The sequence below is a fragment of the Alligator mississippiensis genome, chromosome 2 (genome assembly GCF_030867095.1).
Source record: "Alligator mississippiensis isolate rAllMis1 chromosome 2, rAllMis1, whole genome shotgun sequence".
NCBI classification, from domain to species: Eukaryota; Metazoa; Chordata; order Crocodylia; family Alligatoridae; genus Alligator; species Alligator mississippiensis.
In genome coordinates, this window is record NC_081825.1 from 160,988,613 (window position 1) to 161,008,967 (window position 20,355).

The window sequence follows — 20,355 nt, forward strand, 5'->3', positions numbered from 1 at the left end:
TCCCATCGATTCCTTTTGGAACTGGATTGGGCCCCATTCAGGAGCCTGGCTACATTAGATTAATATTTAAAAAAACCCAAAAAATGAAAGCTGGGCTGAACAATAAAATGGATAAAAGACACCAATTACCCCAGTCCTTAATAATTAACTGCGGGAGCTTCAATGAACTTAGTACCTGAGTGTGGAATTTGGAGTCTGACCTTTACTACATCTAGATAAACAGTGTTGCAGATTCAGAGGTGCTCTCTGCCACTTCCGTCCAGTTTAAGGAGTTCTCTCCTGGGCAGCTCTAACATTCCCAATTTCGGTCACTAAGGAGAGTAGAGCATGATTCTTCTAACTGTGCTTTTCCTCTGCATCATTTCCACATACTCAGCCTCTGTTAAAGGTAGGTCTATGCCATGTTTGATTAATCTTTTGGTGATAATATTGGTGAATGTATGCTTATATATTTTTACAATAGAAAGGAAGCCCTTATGTCAAGTGTTTCTCCTGCAACATGGTTTTTAATTGCATGCACTAAATAATAATAACTATGCAGCTTAAATAAGTGTAATGATCCTTCTTTTCCTTTCTGTGTCCTTGTGACAAGGTATTTAACAGAATTTGCTGATTCGTTGGAATTTGACAGGGCTGCACCATAAGCCCTTCTGCTATGGCCTTACATTTATGACTTCTGGGCTGTCAACACGTGCCTTGGAGCCCATCCCCTAGTGCAATGATTATTGCAGCAGAATTTGTGGAAAAAGCAAAGTGATCAGGAAACCTGGGTTCCCTTCTTTGCTCTACCACTGACATCAAAGAAACTATTTACATACTTGTTGAAGTGCTTTGGTGGATTGGAGCCAGATGACTCTGTACTTTGAAAATCAGTCTCTATGCATTCGATCCAGTTCCCATTAAAGTAATGAAAAAGACCCCCCCCCCCCCCCTTAGCTTTTCTGGGAGCTGGATGGTGGTGCAGTCATCCACCTTGGCAATCTTCAAAAAGCGTCCTGATGCCCATCTTGCTGGGGTCATCTGATCCCAGCGGTCTTTCCTGCCCAAGTGCAGGGGGGCTGGACCTGATGATCTATAAGGTCCCTTTCAGCCCCTAACAAATATGAAACTATGGATCTGCTCTAAGAATGAAGTTCTGGACACCCACATTTGCTCTAAATAAAAGGGCTTTGTGCAGGTATCCTGCACAAGGTCAAGGGTACAAAATCCACACATGGGGACTAGACTCTTCAGGGTCATGCTGTCAGGTCAAGGAACAGGGGAAACTGTCCTTCCACAAAGGCTGTGTGTGCCTACTTTGCCACTGTTTGTAAAAGATGGGCTAAATTTGTAAAAGTTGTAAACCAAATCAGTTTGCATTTTGAGTGAAAAGGAACTAAGAGTATTCTGCAGCACCAGTCAGTGCACTGAACATGCCATTCCTAAAACCCAGACAAACCTTCATTCATGCAGTTTAACGAAGGTGTCCTGGATGAGACTGTAAAGGTGTGTGTGTCATCCCTCCAATCTTGGGCTAGACTGTGGGGCAGTCTGTGGGATGGGTTAACAGTTGCTGTCCCTTTCTGTCCCTTGAGTAGAAGATCTGAGCCACTGGATCTGTTTAAGCACAGACCAGTAGTGTCTCCCCCCTCTCACTGCCACCTGAACCCTGTTGCTCCTTTTTATACTAGCATAGCTGGAACTAAAATGGAGCCCAACTCCCTCAGTTTTGGGGGAGCTATGTTCCTTCTGGTCATCTACTGGGCCCACCTTCCCCCAAAGGAGTTGTAAAGTGTAGTGGTATACAGCCCCTCTATGAGTAGCTGAATTTAACTGGACTGCCAATAACGTTCTTATCCTATAGCTACTTATGTCAAAATGTCAAAATTCTGGTATCTGCTGTTTCTAGATTCAATGTAAAATTAATTTAGCAAAATTGTTCCTTGATATACAAAAAAAAATAGCATTATACATCTCTAGTGCAGTACATCAACAATAACTGATTAATATATCTTCAAAAGAGCCCTGTTAGGTCTCATTATCTGGATTGTAGAGATGGGGGAACAAGACTTAGAAATTAAGCAACTTGTCCAAGGCCAAACAATATAGTTAGTGGCAGAGCTGGGATTGGGATATGTTTGTGTCTCAATCCAGTCAAAAAATACTTAAGTAGTATTCTTTATATTTAATCAATCAGCTAATTGCACATATTACATTTCTTGTTGTAGTTGCATCTTAAAATATTTTCAAGCAAACATGGGTTTTGGTTTTTAAAGCTACCCAATGTCACCAGAACTGGCAAATGTAATTTATGGCCTTAGAGCCAGCTAGTGGTTATAGACACACGTTGTGCATGCCAAATGTATTAATAAAAGGCACGGGACTTGACAGCTGTCTCTACTCATACAGCTTAACCTTCTGTATTATACAGTATCACAATTTAATTATAGAATTGGCATCTTACCCCTAATGACAGACACTTAACATTACTAGTCAAAGTATGTGTTATGCACTCCACCTTGAATACTACATAGTTCATGCAGGCATTTCTGACTCTAGGACAGTATGGCAGAATTAAATCTGGGTGTCCCATCCTTCTGCTCCTTAAGCCAGTAGGAGTTTTGCCCCTCACAGCAATGAAACAAGGATAAGGGGTTAAAAAAATCCCAACTCATTGTGTAGGATACATAGACCAGAGTTCCTAAGGGCAGCATAATACCAGTGTTTAACAAAACACACATACTCTCTCACAAATAATAGAAATATTCCTCCTTAAACAGCTCTGTAATTTTCCTTGTGAAGGAAATGATGTGTATTTATTAAAGGTATTTTCAGTAATGGTTCTGTTTGTAGCATCAAGCTCTCTACAAACATACAGCCTTTAATCTCCTTTGGTGGCTCTCTCTTTTCTATTGCAATACATTTGCAATAAGTTTGCCTTTACTTCTTGTGCTTGCCTTCAAAATTCTGCCCTGTTCCCTACTTATCCTCCCTAGGCTCTTAACACATCTCCCACCACAATCCCTTTCTCCCTTGATGATGTCAGCTTTGTAAGCCAGTTTACCCGTTTCCTTGAAAACAATCTCTCTTCTATGCTACCTTCCTACACATGAGATATCTTTTTTGAGGGGCTATACAAAGTTACTATCCTCTTCATATTTATGTCCCTCCTACCCACCTCATTTCCTCCATGATATTCACAAGAAAGTAGCCCCCCAAATAATCCATTTATCAATTTCCTGCATGAGCTAACTGCTTTTATATGAAGAGGGGAAGAAATATTGAAAGGGAAACACATGAAGGGTATATTAACTGAGAATTACTGTAGAAAAAAATAACTATGGGTTTAATAGTGGAGAAAGAATGGAAAAAGAAGTCAATTAAATTTAACATAAAAAAAGAATCAATGTAGCCAATAAGACATGTCCATCATCACCTTAATTGTTTTCCATGCACGTGCTCTCCTTGCCCTTTCTGTCTCTTTTTAGGTTGCATGAATATTGCAAGAAGGGCTATAGAAAGAATGTGACATATTACAGTACTGCAATTTCACTTGATACTACATAACTACATAATAAATAATTCAAAGCACAGGTTGTGCTGAAATACAGCGTGCTTAAAATGAGAAACAAAACTTCAGCAAGCATTTACTTCAAGGAACTGGGGTCTGTTCTTGAAAGGTGTTGGCAGGTTCACAAGAAGGTGAGCCTTTCATCTCCCAATGAGGCCAAATTCAGTTGCCAAGTCAATAGAGTGGAGAGTGCATTTTACAGGTAGCAGTCACACGTTTTCTAGGAGCAGACCCTCTATTTGTTAAAGATTTCAGTGAGTGCTAACCAGCATTATTACTTTAGCAAGGAAAAGAGATCACAGCTCTAAACTTCAGCTCTATTATGGCACTAGTTCTCTTGACCTGAACAAACAGTCCACTTCCCAGGAATGGCAAGATCCTGAACTGATGCAAATCCATCAAGTTCTACTGAATGTCTATGGAACTAAAATAGTTTACACCAGCTGACTCTTTGTGGTTGCAGTTTCCCACATAGGAGTCAAAACAACTGAGGCATACTGCTATCTTAGCATACTATTGGCCACCACACCTGAAGTAGTCCTGAAGTGCAACGATCTGAGGAGGAATATTTTGTGCCCAAAATCTTGTATAAAAATCTCTATGAACAATAAAGTTGATCCAATAAATGATATTTCCAAATAAATCTTGCTCCTTACCCCATTTGAAAACATATGCCCAAAAACTAGGACAGTGTCTTGAGAGATTTTTATTATTTATGAACACTTCAGTTCTTAAAAAAATCCATGCTATTGTGATGGATCTCAAATGTGTTTTTAATAAAAATAAGATTTTACATTTTGTTAATACCTGCCAATTGGATAAACAAATACCTTGCATTTTTCCATGACCCAGTTAACTGAAATATTTATTTAGCAGAATCAAATCAAATGGGAAACCATGGCATGCAGAGAGACAGATTCATTCCTCCTGTCAAAGACAGCATTATGTTTTCTGGCTTAACTCTGCTGTACAGTTTTGAATGAAGCTTCTGCAGTAAGGGTTTGTTTCTGCATCCGTTAATGTCTAGATAGAATGGAGTTAGCCCACTATAGTTACAAACAGCATTAAGAGCACTACAAAACTAAAAACAGATTGTGGGCGGACAAAAAAATCTCAGTTTTTCCAGTGAAATCCTGTGGATTTGATAGCAATTTGTGTATAGTTAGTTTCACCATCTCCGTTCCTTCCAACTGTTTTGTGACCGAGTTAATTCTCTCTTGTGGAAAAGTACTTTACAGCCAGCAACAGGAGAGGGGAAAAACCTTATAAACACAGTAAAGGACATTTATGTATAAACTAGCCAAATGCCCATCAGGAATGACGGGGGGGGGGGAGGGTGCGGGGACTGAGCTCTGCCACCGCCTCCCAGGAACAGGGGGCAGGAAGCTTGCCCCGCCGTCCCCTCTGCCCCCGTTGGCCAACACCCTGCCCTGCCCGCTCTGTCCCCTCTGTCATGGCGCTGCGCCACCACCACTGCCTCCTGCCTGGAACACTCTTGGAGCATTCTGATTGGTTGTTTCAGTAACCAATCAGTGCTCCAAGAGTGTTATAGACAGACAGACCGACCAAGCCCTTTATTATATTAGAAATTACAGAGTTCCTTTAGCAACAAACCTCTTTTCATACAATTTAAGGGGCAAACACAACATAAAAGTCAATGATAGCACCACACAGAATCAACAACACATCCAGGCCATAGGGGGAAAATCTAGCTTCTCCTGAGGCTGTGAGGAGCCCTGAACAATGGCACTGTGGTGCGATGTGTGATCTGTATATAGGGTTGTACTTGAGAACAGAGGAGGAATGGGCATGGAATAGAGCATAGGTGGAGGGAAATGCCTGGCCTTTTCCCTACTACTGCTTTCACCTACATTTGCAAAAGAGGGACTTCACTCTTCGTGAGTAATGGGTCCCATTTTTGTCACTGCAGATCAGAGTGGAGACTCTAATGTAAGTGCCCAAGCTTGAAACATGGATCTATGATACAGGGTTTTGTGTCTTTTAAAATGTATTGTATAAATGTAATAACAGTGAGTTAGAACTCCAAGAAATATTTATTTTATTTGAAGAAAATGGGTTTAATGCTCTCAACTGAAAACAAAGTTTTCACCTCTTCATTGCTTTTTTTTGTGACTTCACTTGGAGGAAGTTCTAAGTACAGTGACCAAAGAGAAGATGCTGAATGAAGGTGTGGAGAGCTTCCTAATATATTGTATTTTCTTACCTACAACATGCACTTCCCCCACCCCCCCCATCAGCCTCCCAAAATTAGGGTGTGTGGATTAAATGGGGAAACTGATTTTTAGTCCAGAACAGAAACATCCTGCTTTGATTTGTGCTCCATGTTATTATCCAGGCATCTCAGGGAGTCAGTTGACTTAATAGCTCATTGTTCTTCACTCTACAGGTGTTAATGACCATGTCTCCTTTTTAACTGACTTGAAAGGTTGGCTTGATTATTGGAACATCTTAAAGCAATTTTATGTCTGCTAGTTCCTGGTCTTTTTTTTTCCTATTTCACAGCCCTGGAGACTTTAGCTCTTTTAGCCCAAAGTTACCAATCCACCCATGGACACCAGTCTTCAGTAGTATCTAGGTTTTCAGCTTTAGTTAAGCAGGAAAGGGAGAGTGAGTCAGCTGATCTTTAGACTCTGTCTCTGCTCTATACAGCCACAACTCTGGAAAGATCTTTTTTTCTTCATTCTGCCTTTCAAAAACAAGGTGTGTATTATATTCCAAGCCATGCTGGATGTGAGGGATATGATATTGCAAGTGCCCCACACTCTCTCCTGTGGGAGAGCAGGGTACTTTGCACCTTTCCGTTTGCCGTTTTACAGATTGAGAAATCTTTGGATTCGCAATTCACTTTGCATTATTTTTTTACTACATCCAAAGGGCAAAGTCTGGCCTCAAGCATTTCTTGTTCTATCTCTGGGTACAATCAAAATGGGTTAAGGGCATTCTAGTCCTAAAGACTAAGGTCAGATCCTTGTTACCTTTTGTACAAAACTAGCTCCATCAAAATCAATGGGTCTGTATGCTTCAATATCTGTTCTCAAATAGTTTGTTAGATAGAAAAGCCCTAGTCATTCTAAACTGAATTTGCATGGCTCTTGGAGAAAAGGACAGATTATTTGGGTTTGTGGTGATTTCTAAAATGATGCCATATACATTTCTTGTCTCCCTCTTGCCAAACAGGGCACACTACTGGACCAAGATTAAATAATGACAAGTTATACAAATTCACCTATTCGACTGAAGTGTTTATCGATAGGGTAAAAGCATCACTGCAGGATAGCGCAGGCTACCGTATTTTGTCTGGTGTGGATGTCAACTTGGTATGGAGAAACCCCAACAATGATGATGATCAGTTGATCAAAATTACAGTAAGCATTTTTTAAGCTAAAGCACATAATCAGACAAATTACTTAAAACGTTTTACACAGCTGTCTAACTCCACTGTGTGACACACATGGTAGAGAGAGTGTTTACCAAAAGTGTGCTACAACAAAATGTTTGAAATGATGGTTGGGCTCTGGGAAGCTCTAGAAATCTAAGGCAGTGTTAAGTGCCTCTGTTTTCTATAGGCGAAAAAGGCGATCCAAGTCAGGGTGGCCAACCTGCAGCATGGGGCTACGAGGGGCATGGGCAGCCTCTGTCTGTGGCATAGGGTAGCTTGAGGATGGGGCAGACTGCACAGTGGCAGATAGAGAGGGAAGAAGAAAGCAAAGTGGCAAATCAGGCAGGGAGCACAGGGGAGGGAACAGAAAGTGGAGAGCACATCCATCAGGGGAAGGGGATTGAAGCAGCACTTGGGGAGGGTGTGGGGCTAATCTTCAGCACACCTGCTAAAAAGGCTGGCCTCCACTGATTTAAGTAGTCCCTTGCTATTTTTGAATCCATGATATGTCTTCCATTGCAGGCATGTCGACACGCAACACTTAATGCGCAGTAGACCAATTCTTATTCTTTTTCCAAGATCTGTCTGTTAAGAAGATCTAGCAGCTTTACTTAACAGTTATTTATGTATGACCAATATTGAAAGTCCCCAGATGACACCAACAAATATATTTTAGCAAGTTCTGTTTAATTTGTTGGATAGGAAGATAGAGCCTGAGAAATGTTTCCCGTTGGTGTGCGCTTCATTATAGAAAATGAGAGTTTCACACACCAGTGAGGTCTGCCATTTTACCTGAGTTTCACCAGCTAAAAATAGTTGCCTCAGTTGAGCTGTGGGTGAGAGACTATAACTTCACCAGGACAGGACTGCAACATCACAGACCAGAATTACAAAAGAACTCAGCAACTAACAGCTTCCATGTAGGCACCCAAATAAATCAGCCAAACTTTTCAAATTCGCTCAGTCTTCAGAGGCTCCAATGAGAATAAAACTAAGCAGTTCTCCCAGTGGTGGGTCCTGTCAGGCCTAAAGCTGTGTCCTGGGTCCTATCTTTCCCAACCATTCAAATTGGTTCATATAAAAGAAACTAGGTGATTTTGTCCATCCAATGCCAGATTGCTCCCTATGTTCATTTACTTTCCTTTTACTTTTCTAGATCAGAGATATTAAAGTTGAAAATGTGAATGAACGTCCAGCAGCCAAAGACATTTTTAAAAGAAAAAACACAGAGAATATCATTGGAAAAGATTATCTGGCAGCTTTACAAAGGCCAATAGTTCTTCAGCTGCTCCGTGGAAAGGTAAGGCCTTGTCTTTAAAGTTCATCCATATTCCTTGAGGAAACCTAAATCAAGTAATTTCTTGTAGGCTTCAAAGTTTGACGATTCATTATCTGTTTAGAGTTGTCTTATTTTTCCACAAAAAATACACTTATTTAGGGCATGACTGATTTGTCCTTACTTGGGTTCCCTGTGGGGAGGACATATAGAGCCTCCTCAGCCCCTGTTTTCTTGTGTTAAGGGAATCTGCTACAGCTGTATTTAGGTAAACAGTTCATTAGGAAATGTGCCAAAATAATGCATTCCAGACTATGTAACAAAGGGTATAGTTACACGTTACACTTAGCATGCTTCGTATTTAGATCATAGTACGCATTAATGTGACTTAGAAAGTTTTCTGAGAAGTCACACATTACTGCACACTACAGTCTACATATAGATTGTAATAACTACACCAGAGCCTAAAACCAGCACCAGTGTGGTGCAGGGGCTGGGACTGGCTCCCATGTCATGCCAGTGTTGCTTACAGGCCCCCTACTGCACCAGAGGCTTGAATTGGCAAGGTCCTGATGTGGTGGGTAAGGGAGTCTGACAAAACTGTTTGTCAGGCTCTCAGTCTCCTTACTAATACTGGAGACTTGAACTAGCAAGGCTCTGGTATAGTTGCAGGGAACAGGGAAGGGAGCCCAACAAAGCTGTCTGTCAGGCTCCCACTGCCCCAACCCAGCCACACTGGAGCCTTGCTAGTTCAAGGCTCCAGTGTGATAGGGAGGCTGGAAGCCCAATATATGGCTTTGCTGGGCTCCCCCCCCCACCACCACACTGGAGCCCCCTGATCATATTACCTCCATGGAGCAGTCCAATCATCACATAATAGGTAAGATGATCGGGAAATACTCCTCACTGGAAAAGGCCTAATTTTATTATACTACAATGGCACTTAGCACATGCTTCACTGCTCGAATGCTTGTGTTATGTGTTATAAGTCCAGTTAGCATGTGCTAAGTGTAACATGCAACAATATTCAAAGTTCCTGGGTAGGACCAATGAGGCATACTTTTTTGCATTGTGCATAGCTTCTTCTGTATGACTCTACACCTGTTATTGGAGCCAACCAAACTCTATCTCTTGCTCTCTCAGACAACTATTCTCTTTGTTGGCTTTACATTAGCACCTACCATCTCCATTGGTTACCAAAAGAATTAGAAAATTTATCTTGATGTGGGAAAAAACTAAAATCTTTTGTTCGGTTTCTATAACCATTAAATTTCACCAGGAATCAGGGGGAAAAAATCCCGAAACCAAGAAACGCGTGAGTGAACATGCCTCACATTTCCCTTCCCCCTTGCCCAGACCTGGATCATCCTTTTACAATCTGTCCTACTTATAGGGTAGCTCCACTGCCACAGAAGCACCCAGAGGACAAAGTACAACCAAGAGTGCATGACTGTACTGTGCACTTTCAGCACCTGGCAGCACCATACTGAAAACCACCACACCCACTCCTTGCACACCAACCCCCAAACTGGAAGTTGTGTAAGCCCTATGGTGGCCTTGACCTAATAAGCTTCGAGCATTAAGCCAGCCATGCTACTTTCGGTATAGAAGGTACTATGTGTGAGATGTGGTATATTGAAGTACAGTGCTGCTTGGTAGCATAACTGAGTGGTACAGATATTTTCAGAATGCCACTGAGGAGTACTCCTCCTCCATTTCTGTGGAACAACTTAATTTCCCATGTGTGCCTATTCAGCTCCCCTGGCCAATGAGCAGGGAGGGCAGAGCCAGGGCTACCATCACTTCCTTCCTTGCCATTCTCTCCCCAACCACTTTCTTACTGTAGAAAGTATCAAGTGAGCAGTCCCTTCTCTCCAATCTGCAGCCAGGGACACTTTAAGCAGTGCTCATCAGGGGAAAATATGTGGGGAAGCTGTATGCAGCACTGGGAAAGGAAGAGAGATAGGAGTCACACCCTTTTACTCTCCAATACAGTTGAGTAAAGGGTGTGACCATCTGTCTCAATAGGATACCTAAAGCTGTAAATAGGGACCAGCCACACACACTGGCTGTCAGTCTGGCACACCCAGTTACAGATGCCTGCTCAAGACATTTCAAACCGAGCCCTGTCATCATATTAACTATGCATAAAAAGAAACAGGACAGCACTGGCTCTCAGCTGTACACATCCCCAAACTAAGATTAAAGTATCAACATAACACAGTTTAAGTACATCTGTGCCCAATATTTTGCCAATGTGTTGGCAGATACCATTGAGATATAGTATTAAGGATGTTTTTTCATACAGTGTGTGGAATTACCAACCTGCATTACCATTACCAACCTGCATGCTGCTTTATTCCCTGTCACAATGATAGTGCCTCCTCACTCATACCTATTCCAATGCTGCAAGGCTACCACAGAGATAACATACTGATTACATTTACAGTATCTAGGGAAAAGTACAGTTTTACAGCTCCTTGAATGAAGACTGGAGGTGCAAAGTCTTTTGTTCCCAGAAAAAGGCTCCATGGTGGTTCAAAGGTTGCAGCATTCCTGACACGTTATAACAATCTCTCCTACTCTGACTTCCCTATGATTAATTCTGCCTTATTGTGACCTGTAGTTAAAGTACAGTATCTAGTGGATGTATAACAGAATGGAGTATGGAGGGAATAAATACTATGACATGTAAAGCCACAAGGCATTTTAACCCTCATCTTCATAAAGAATAGTTCTTTAATTTGATCCACTTCTGATGATATATTTAGTTTCCCATTTCCCTTCTAGGTTGTCTTTCATTAGTGCACAGGAAGGATATTCATTAAAGCAAGGCTTTAGTTAGCTATTGCCAGAGCTCAAGACATCATTATCCTCTTGTGTTATGGACGGGATCATGTAGTCAGTGGCATTTTGCTTATGGGAGGATACAGGATCAGGTCTGATAATAGGCACAAAGCTGTTTTTTTAGCTGAACCCTGGAAACTAGAAGACAATTTGCAAGGGATATTACATACAGCTTCTCTGAAAACCAGCTACAGGTTTATGATATGTTTGCTTTTTTCCCCACAGGTTAAAAACTTCTACTCATATCGAAATGAACCTTCAGTAATTCAAAATCTCAAGAGAGGTCTGGCTAGCTTGTTTCAGATGCAGCTGCATTCAGGTGCTGTCCGTGAGGTATGGTACTGCCTCCAGCAAAATACTGGTAATCAAATTTATAGGCAGGGACACTGGTGTCCTAGAATGCATGCATGACTACCACTGATTTCAAAAGTAGTGAAGACCATGGCAGAGGCTGGTCCTTTGTTCACATTTGACCTTGTGGCTGAGAGGTTTATCTGGAGAGCTTTTGCTGACAGTCTTTGTCTATGTTCCAAGTTGCACCAGTTTAACCTTATCTGCAATCTTTGTGTAGAAAACCTTTCCTTGATTTAAAACTCCCTTACAAATTTGACTCTTTACTAAGCTAAATTAACTTAAGTGATGTTATACTGATATGTTAAGTTATTCTGATTCAGTTGATTCTTGACAAAACTATACTGAATTGTTAAGATAATTTTAAATAAAATTAAGAGGTTACATACAACATTAGTGGTGGTTTAACTACATCTGTTTAAAATAATATGTTTAGCTACACCAGTGATTCTCATTAGACTCAAGAAACCTTTCATCTGACTCAAGTCACCCCTTGGAAAAAACAGCTCTGAGCTTTCACTTGTTTTTTGATTAGGGAAAAATAATACAGCAATTGTTTTTTGTTGCAAAGAATATAGAAAGACCACAAGTTAGAATGTTTTTGATACTTTAAAGTAGGGGTTGTCAACCGGGGGTATGTAGACCCCTGGGGGTACTTGGGAAGGCCCTAGGGGGTATGCACGGGCAGGCAGAGACTGAGCACTGCCACTGCCTCCCAGGAACAGGGCTGAGGTGGGGGCGATGGCAGTGGCACCCCTCTGCAGGATGCACAGGCGCCGCCTGGCCAGACACTGGCAGGGGAGGTTAGGAGAGCTCACACATGATGGCCACCACCACCATCCACCACCCTGTGCTGCCGCTGCTCTGCGTGCCACCTCCTTTCCCCACTCTGCTCTCTGTCCAGGTGCTGCCCTGTCCCCTCCCCCCCTGCTCCAGGTCTGGCCGCCAGGGGTACACTTATTAAAAAAAGGTTGAAAACCCCTGCTTTAGAGTGCAGATAGAAGTGACAATTTTTGCCTGATCTGGCCCCAGAACGTAGTCTACAGCTGTGACCAAACAAAAGTGCACAGCTGCAGAGGGTTCAGATGAACATGTTTCAGAAAAGAGCCCAGTCTGTTACTTGTGTCTGTGGAGCTCCCAGGCTGTCACTGTTTTCAAAATGGAAAGGGAAAAGGGAGCGGTGGGAGTTTGGTCTGGGGTTTTTTCAGCTGGCACTCAGGGGTGGGGTGGGTGGATTAGAGACCCCCTGAGGTGGGGGGCTCCAATCCACTCACCCCACCCTTCAGTGCCAGCTAGGGAACCCCAGGAATGAGCTCCCTCTGCTCCCTTCCCCCCTCCCATTCTGAAAACAGTGTCCTGGCTGGGATGGGGGAGCGGTGTTGCTACAGAGACAAGGCAGCAGGCTCCCAGCAAGCAACTGGAATCCTCAACTCCCAGATCCATCAGGGAACTTCTTTTGGGTCTGGGGGATCATTGAAACTTGTAGTGCTTCCTGCAAAGTGCTGTGAGTTGTAGCAGGGAGCTGCTGTTCTGGCTAAGAATCAGCTGAGCTACATTCATGCCATTTTGAACACAGACAGTGCCAGAGTCTTGCCCACATACACACATGCACAAGCCAGCACAGTGCCATTTGAGTCCATTGGGTGCTTATACACGTGCTTGGAGGGGTGCGGGTGTAATTGGAGTGTTTCCCAAAGAGCCGCTTCAATGATAATGCTGTAGTATCACATGCATTAAACCCCTGAACATTTAAAGATGGCTGCCAGACACTTTAACTAAAGATCATTTAATGAGCTTTAGTTGAAGTGCCCCAGCAACCATTTTTAAACCCATGGGGCTTATATGCATGACTCTCTGGTAAAGCGACTGCATTCATATAGAATGTGGAGCAGACTCGATTAATCAAGTCTGCTCTGACGCTTTCTAATTATAACATGTTGGACTACTTGTATAGGCACCCCATTGTTTCTACACTTCTCTTTGTTTTATATTTTCATATGTGCCTCAGCACAAATAACCCTTGCCCATCCAAGACTCTAAGTTAAAACAATGTGTACAAATAAAGATAAAACCAGCAGCTGCCTTATCTCCAAAACAGTAAATAACCAACTCCAAATGAAAGTCAAGCAGTTCACCCTTTCACACAAGCACCAAAAAGGGGGAACGCCAATGACCTTTGGAGTTTGCCCTACAAGTTAATAGAGTCTTTCAGGAAATTGTTCCTTTGGATGTTTTTCAGTATCCCATACATATATATGCCATTTCAGAATCCTACAAGTCTGTTAGTAACCTAAGCAAAAGAGAGAAACAAATGTCAAAAACAGTATTAGAGCTAAAGAGAAACGGGTGACATTCAAAATACTTTTTTTCCTGTTTTCTAAGGTGGATGTCTCTGGGAAATGCAATGTTACTTACCAGGCTCGACAGGATCAGGTGACTAAGATTAAAGCCGTGGACACCTGTGAAATAGAGAAGACAGGATTTACCAGCTACCACCAGGTATAATATGGCTACTTAAAAAAATACAGGTAGCAGGATTTCAGACGGATATCTAAAAAGTCAGTCATCACTAGTCTTTTATTTGATGTTTGTCCAAATGTTTTGATAGACAGAGGTGAACAACAGAAGGCTTTTTAATATACATTATTTATTGTACCTCATCTAAGAGTTGCTCTCATTATACCTTTCCTCAAAGAGTAGAAAACATACTCTACAGGAAGACACTGTTACTAGACTGTGTTACCCCACGATACTATATGTATTACTCCAAAAATATAAAACAAGAGGTATATCTCCCAGTTGCATTACCTATCCTAGCTCAGTGGACGTTAAAGGCACCATGAGAATTTACTTGAAGACCTGACTCTTAGGCTTGGGACAGAAGTTACACATAAACTGGTTTAAGTGATCAGAAACTGGTTTAAACCTGTAACAGAACAGAAACTCAGTGCACATAAACATGTTTCAAAATGGCTGAAACTGGTTTAAGATAAACCTGGTTGAATGCAGTATCAGACTTAACTGATTTGGGTCAAACCAGTTTATGAAACTTTTGTCCAAGACCCCTTCCTGATTCAAGTTAAATCGCAGTAACCTGGCACCCAGAATTTTGCAGCCCTGGACTGGGCTGTGCTGTCTTTTCCAGAGAGCCGGGCTGGCCTTGCCCCTCTGCTCCCTAGCTGGAGCAGTGAGGGCTGGCTGACAAGGGAGTAGGAGGGGACAAGCCCAGCTGGGGATGCAGCCCAGTGTGAAAGGGGGGGCTGCCCCCCCAGGCAAACCCCGGCTGGAGGCTGGGGCTAGGATGGGGAATTAAACACCCTTCCCTTTGCTGAAGCTTACTGCTGGCTGTGACTGTGGACCACAAATCCCAGAGGCACCTGGAAGCAGGAAAAAAGTGATATGCAACCCTGCAGAGTCCTGCTGCTGTGATTGTGGACTATAACTCCCAGAGATCTCAGGGCCAGCAGGAAGAGGAAGTGAACACACAGTTCATACTGGCTATGTGCCAGAGAGCTGTACTTTAGTGCCCCCCCCCCCAGCTTCTGGCCTGAGCCACTGCAGGCATGTGGCTGCATTTCCTGAATCAAAGGTAAATGTCTGTTCATTTCTGTTTCAATTTAATCTGTGCATCTTAGACTAACCTGCAAAGACTGAATCAATTCAGTCTCAGGCTTTTTGACTATCTGTACTTAGGCTTAGAGACTATTTTACTTGCAGGAGACTTGCAGAATGTTGCCCTTTCTTCTTTGTGGTTTCATTTACTCTGTGGTTTTTTTCTGTGTTGGTAACGTTTTTATACATTCTGAGCATTAGTCATAATTGTAAACCCATCTCCAACTATTTAACGGCATTGTTTAGGACAAACTCCAGATGAAAGACCAAAGCCTGACCTCTGATTTTGGACCTTTTGCTGCATCACTTTGGTGATTTAAATTTAAGACAGGCAAGGAAAGCACCTTAGAGCAGTCAACCCATGGCATGTGTGTCAAAAGTTGCATTAGGGTGGCACATGGCAGACTGGGGAAGAAGCAGGGAACACAGAGGCAGGTAGGGCAGGGAGCACAAGAGCAAAACACTGGTAGGGGAGGGGGACTGGAGTGGCACTCAGGGAAGGCATAGGGCTTCCTTTGTGGCATGCCTACCAAAACAGCTGCCCTCACGCTCCCCACCCCTATTGGTCATGCAACTAAGGTTCCCCCTGGCATGACACGGGTTTCTTGTAGATGTAGAGGAGAGGAGCACTGCTGCACTCCAGTGATCCCTAGCTAACATAACAGCCCTTTTAAGTGGTCAAGAGCAGATTAGAGGTGTGCTGAGGGCACTCTAGCTTAACCAGGGAGTCCAACTGATCCTTTCCAAATCCAGATATCAGAGAAATAAAAGGCTGACCTGCTTCTGGTTCATGGTCAAGCTCCTAATTTTCAAGTTTAGCACAAAGACTTCAAGTTATCTACAAACAGTTTAGTAGAGAAGATCAGTAGTGGAGTAGGTTTGCCTTTCACCATATGTTCAGGATATGGGAATATGACAATATTAGAATAGGTCCTGAAGCACTTACAGGAATAAATCTCACTCATAGGTGTTACTCGGTGATTTTCTGGGGAAGCTTTTTTCCTGTTGGCTGACTTTTTTTTAAGCTACATCTTCACATTACTAGGGGGACTTTTCAGCTTTAATCTTTCCTCTAGCCCCCTTTTCCCTCTAACTCTGTCATTACTAGAAGCAGTTAAACATGATCCAGTTTGCCAACAAGGAATTTTGAAGTAACTGGTTAATGGTCACAGAGGGAATTCACACAAGAGAGGAGACTAGGGCTCAGTACAGATAGTCAAAGAAAAGCCTGTGGCTAAACCAATTCAATCTTCACAAGTTAGACAAAGATGCATAGATTGAACCTATAAGCAAGTAAACACACTCATTTTTGATTCTGGAAATGAAGTCACGTGCCTGGAGTAGCCCAGGTTGGAAGCACTAAGCATGCCTCTCTGCTCAGCTAGAGCAGCAGACAGACTGGGCCAAGGCTTGCCTGTCCACCATATGAAGGACGTGCAAAGCATTCTGGGGATGCTGGGGGACTGTGAGTTAACTTGAATCTGGAGGGGATCTAGGACAGAAATTCAATAAACCAATTTAACCTAAATCCGTTAAGTGTGCAGACAGAAGTGACAATTTTTGCCTGATCTAGCCAGAGAAAGCAGTTTATAGCTGTGAACGAACACAAGTGCATGACTGTAGACAGCTTCAAAAATAGCAGATTGTGTGAGAATCTGACCCCTCATTGCATGAGGTATCAAATGAAGATGTTTCAAAATATAGCGTCTTCTGTGACCTGTGTCTGCAGAGCTCTCAGCCTGTCACTGTTTTCAGAATGGGAGGTGAGAAAGGGAGTGGAGCGGATTTTGATCTGGGTTTTTTTCAGCCCCTGCTGGAGGGTGACGCGGGTGTACTGGGGCCTTCACCCCAAGGTGGTGGGGGGGCTCCAATTCACCCACCCCATCCTTCAGCACCGACTGGGGAGCCCCAAGAATGAGCTCCCTCTGCTGCCTTCTCCCCCTCCCATTCTGAAAACAGTGAGCACAGGCAGACAGCCATGGCCCTTGCTATGGGAACCTGGCTGTAAGCTCCCAGCTGGCATCTAGATTCCCCTCCCCCCTGGAACTAACAATGAACTTTTATTTGGCTCAGGATAATGTTGTAACTCAGAACACTTTGCAGAAAATGTTCTGAGTTACAGCTGGGAACTGCACTTCTGTCTGCACCCTAAGTTTGACACAACATCCATCCAGGTTTATCTTAAACTGGTTTCAGTCATTTTGAAAGCAGTTTATGTGCATTGAACTTCTGTTGTGTTACAGATTTGAACTGCTTTACTATTGTTTATACTGTTTATGTGTAATTTCTGTCCCTTGCCTAGAAGTCTGGAGATTCTGGGTCCTGATCCTGGTTTTAGAATACTATAGCAGGTCATAAGCCAGGCTTGTCCAACATACGGCCCGTGGGCCACCATGTGGCCCACCAAGCCATTTTATCTTGCCCGTGGTGGTGGCGGCACCGCTGCCGCACAGCACGGTGCCATGGCAGCGGCACAGAGTGCTGAGCCGCCACTGCAAAGCGCGGAGCTGGCATGGAATGCGGAGCCACCACCACCGCAGAGTGTGGAGCCGTGGCAGTGGCACGGAGCCGCGGCGGCGGCAGTGCGGAGCCGCGGCAGAAGTGGCAGTGGTGGCACGGAGTGCAGAGCTGCTGCTGCATTCCACCACCACCGCACTCCACCACCACCGCAGAGCCGCTGCTGCACTGCCACCACCACCGCGGAGTGCAGAGCTGTGGTGGCGGTGGCACAGAGCGTGAAGCTGCGGCAGTATGGACCGTGGAGCCTTGGCGGCAGTGGCAGCACAGAGTGCGGGGCGGTGGTGGCAAAGTGCAGAGCTGCAGCGGCGGTGGCAGGGCCGCGGCAAGGTGGGCAGGGCTGGCCCATGGGCCCCAGCCGGCAGCGAGGGGAGGGGAGCTGCTTACCCCTGTGGGGCCTGGGGGAGCAGCCCTGTGTGGGAGGCCAAGCAGTGGCCACTGGCACTGCCAGCCCACGCCTGCCTCCTTATCCGCCTGCTTCAAGCCAGCCCTGCTGCCCTGCCCCACAGCAAAGCGGTACCTGCTCCCCCGGCCAGTCTCCCCCCAGGTGCTGCGGCTCTCCAGGCCCAGCCGCCCACGCACGAGGCCCCGAGGGGGCTGCTTCTCATGTGCTGCTGGGGACGGGAGGAGCTCGGCTGAGTCTGCACCGGCCAGCAGAAGCAGCAGCGGAGCCGTGTGCTGCTTGGATGGGACAAGCCTGCACCGGTCAGTCCCGAGCGGCACACGGCTCCGCCGCCACTTCTGCTGGCTGGTGCAGACCTGGCTGGCCTCCTCCCATCCCCAGCAGCACATGGGAAGCTGGCTTCAGCTGCATGCTGCTTTTCCTTGCTGGTGCTGACCTGGTTCTGCCCAGGCGGGTCCTGCAGCACCATGTCAACCCGGGCATGGCACTGGCAGGCTGGGTGGGCCCCAGGTTAACCCCGGCCTGGCCTCGCAGCTTCTGCAGCACCAGGTCAACCGGGTTGTAGCCAAGCAGCTCCTGCAGCACCATGTCAACCCAGGCATGCATGCCATGTCAACCAGCACCATGTCAACCTCTGCAACTTCACTGGTGTCAGAGGTCACGTGATATCACTTCCTGATTTGATAACACTTCTGTGACATATTTGAATATGGCTTGCTGGCCCACTGGGTGATAAAAAGTTTGTGATCCGGCCCCACATTCAAAAAGACTGGACACCCTTTGCATAAGCCCAGCCCCACCATCCATCACCAGGGCTTGTTCTATGTTGAGTTTTGCCGATGCAGTGTGTGGACTGCCAGATCTGTCAATCAGAACTTTTCCATTCTTTTCCAGATTTTAGATGTCAGTGCAAAAACCACCTCAGCTACAATCTATGTGACAGAAGACAGTTTTATTAAATCTGTGTGGGCAGAGGAGAATCATGTCTTGTCTCTGAATTTCCGACAAACAACCAATGCCAAAATAGTTTCAAAGTAAGTTGACAAGTTAAATTCAACTACTAATGGGAAAAGGCTAACATGTCTATTTCATTCAAAACCATGGTTTGGTGCAGAGAAGTCCTCTATAATACTGTACAAGTCTCGATGATTTAGATCATTCTCCCTCCCTCATTATTTTACCTTATTAGTTATTGCACTTTTGTTGTCTCACATTACGGCTTGTTCCTACAAACCCACATGAACTTTTACTCATGCAAAATGAACCACTACAATGGGGCTGCTGCTGGCTCCAACACGTAAGCTCTTCAGGCAGAATCTGTGTCTACCTGTACATTTATTAATTATTGCATCTCCTTGTTCAATAAGTTTGCACATTTTCTGACTTTTAAATTTAAGAAATAAACATAAAAAAGGCACATTCACATGGCTACAACCTCTATCGTGTGTGTAAAAGCTTTGTGCTTTTACTAACTTTACGTAAATTTAGGTTGGAGATTAGGAGGAACTTTCTGATTATGAGGATGGTCAAGCATTGGACAGGCTACCTAGAGAAGTTGTGGAACCTCATCCTTGGAAGTTTTCAAGAGCAAATTAGACTGACACTTGGGTAGGGATGATCTTGCAGGGATGAGCTTGCCTTGAGCAGCAGACTTAACTAGATTATCTTGTGAGATCCCCTCCAGTCCTACTTGCCTATTATCCTATGACTCCTCAGGCCACATTATATATATGAAATTATAAATAAATATAAAATATAAATATATACATTTTATTATATACACATGCACATGTACACACATTTTTATAGATATGTGTATGTGCATGTGCATGTTCATATAATAAAGTTATATATATGGGTGGGTTTACAAGAGAGGCTACTGCACAGTGGTTACCACACATTTATTTGGTATAGGCAACCCCCGCTTAGTGCTCTTAATTGGTTCTGGAAAAACTGAGCACTAAGTGAAACCCATTTCCCCATTGGATTTAATGTAAATAAAGATAATTGGTTTCGCACCACCTGCTGACCCAGACCCCGCGCTCCTGCAGCCCCACCCTGGGCCCTGCCAGGCTGGGCCCTGCACTCCTGCTGGCATTGGGGGACCCACCTGCCCAGAGATTTATGGTGAGAAGGCAGCAGGGCTCTGGCATGGGGTAAACAGTGGGGCCACTCACCCACCCATGCCCTGCTTTGCCCAGTGGGAACTCCTTCCAGGGCAACTGGCACAGATCGCTGCAGGGGGCGGGGGAGCTCTGTGGGCTTGGCTTGCATTGGCTTGGGCCCTGCGCTTCTGCCACTCTGGGCCCCGTACTCCTGCTGTGCCGCCGGCCTGGGCCCTGCACTCCTGCCACCCACCCGCCCTGGGCTCCACGCTCCTGCCACCCACATGCCCCTTC

The 20,355-nt window shown here is 44.4% G+C and overlaps 1 protein-coding gene across 2 annotated transcripts in view; it reads left to right on the forward strand.

The window, feature by feature from the left end:
* Window positions 1-230: 230 nt before the first annotated feature.
* Window positions 231-20,355, forward strand: part of MTTP (microsomal triglyceride transfer protein) — a 49,568-nt gene continuing 29,443 nt past the window's right edge. For both annotated transcript variants that reach the window (XM_006264499.4, XM_019488064.2), the window contains exons 1-6: window positions 231-388; window positions 6,749-6,936; window positions 8,107-8,250; window positions 11,299-11,406; window positions 13,807-13,923; window positions 18,851-18,990. In XM_006264499.4, the coding sequence (XP_006264561.3) occupies window positions 328-388; window positions 6,749-6,936; window positions 8,107-8,250; window positions 11,299-11,406; window positions 13,807-13,923; window positions 18,851-18,990 (758 nt within the window). In that variant the 5' untranslated portion in view covers window positions 231-327. The remainder of the gene's footprint in view (window positions 389-6,748; window positions 6,937-8,106; window positions 8,251-11,298; window positions 11,407-13,806; window positions 13,924-18,850; window positions 18,991-20,355) is intronic.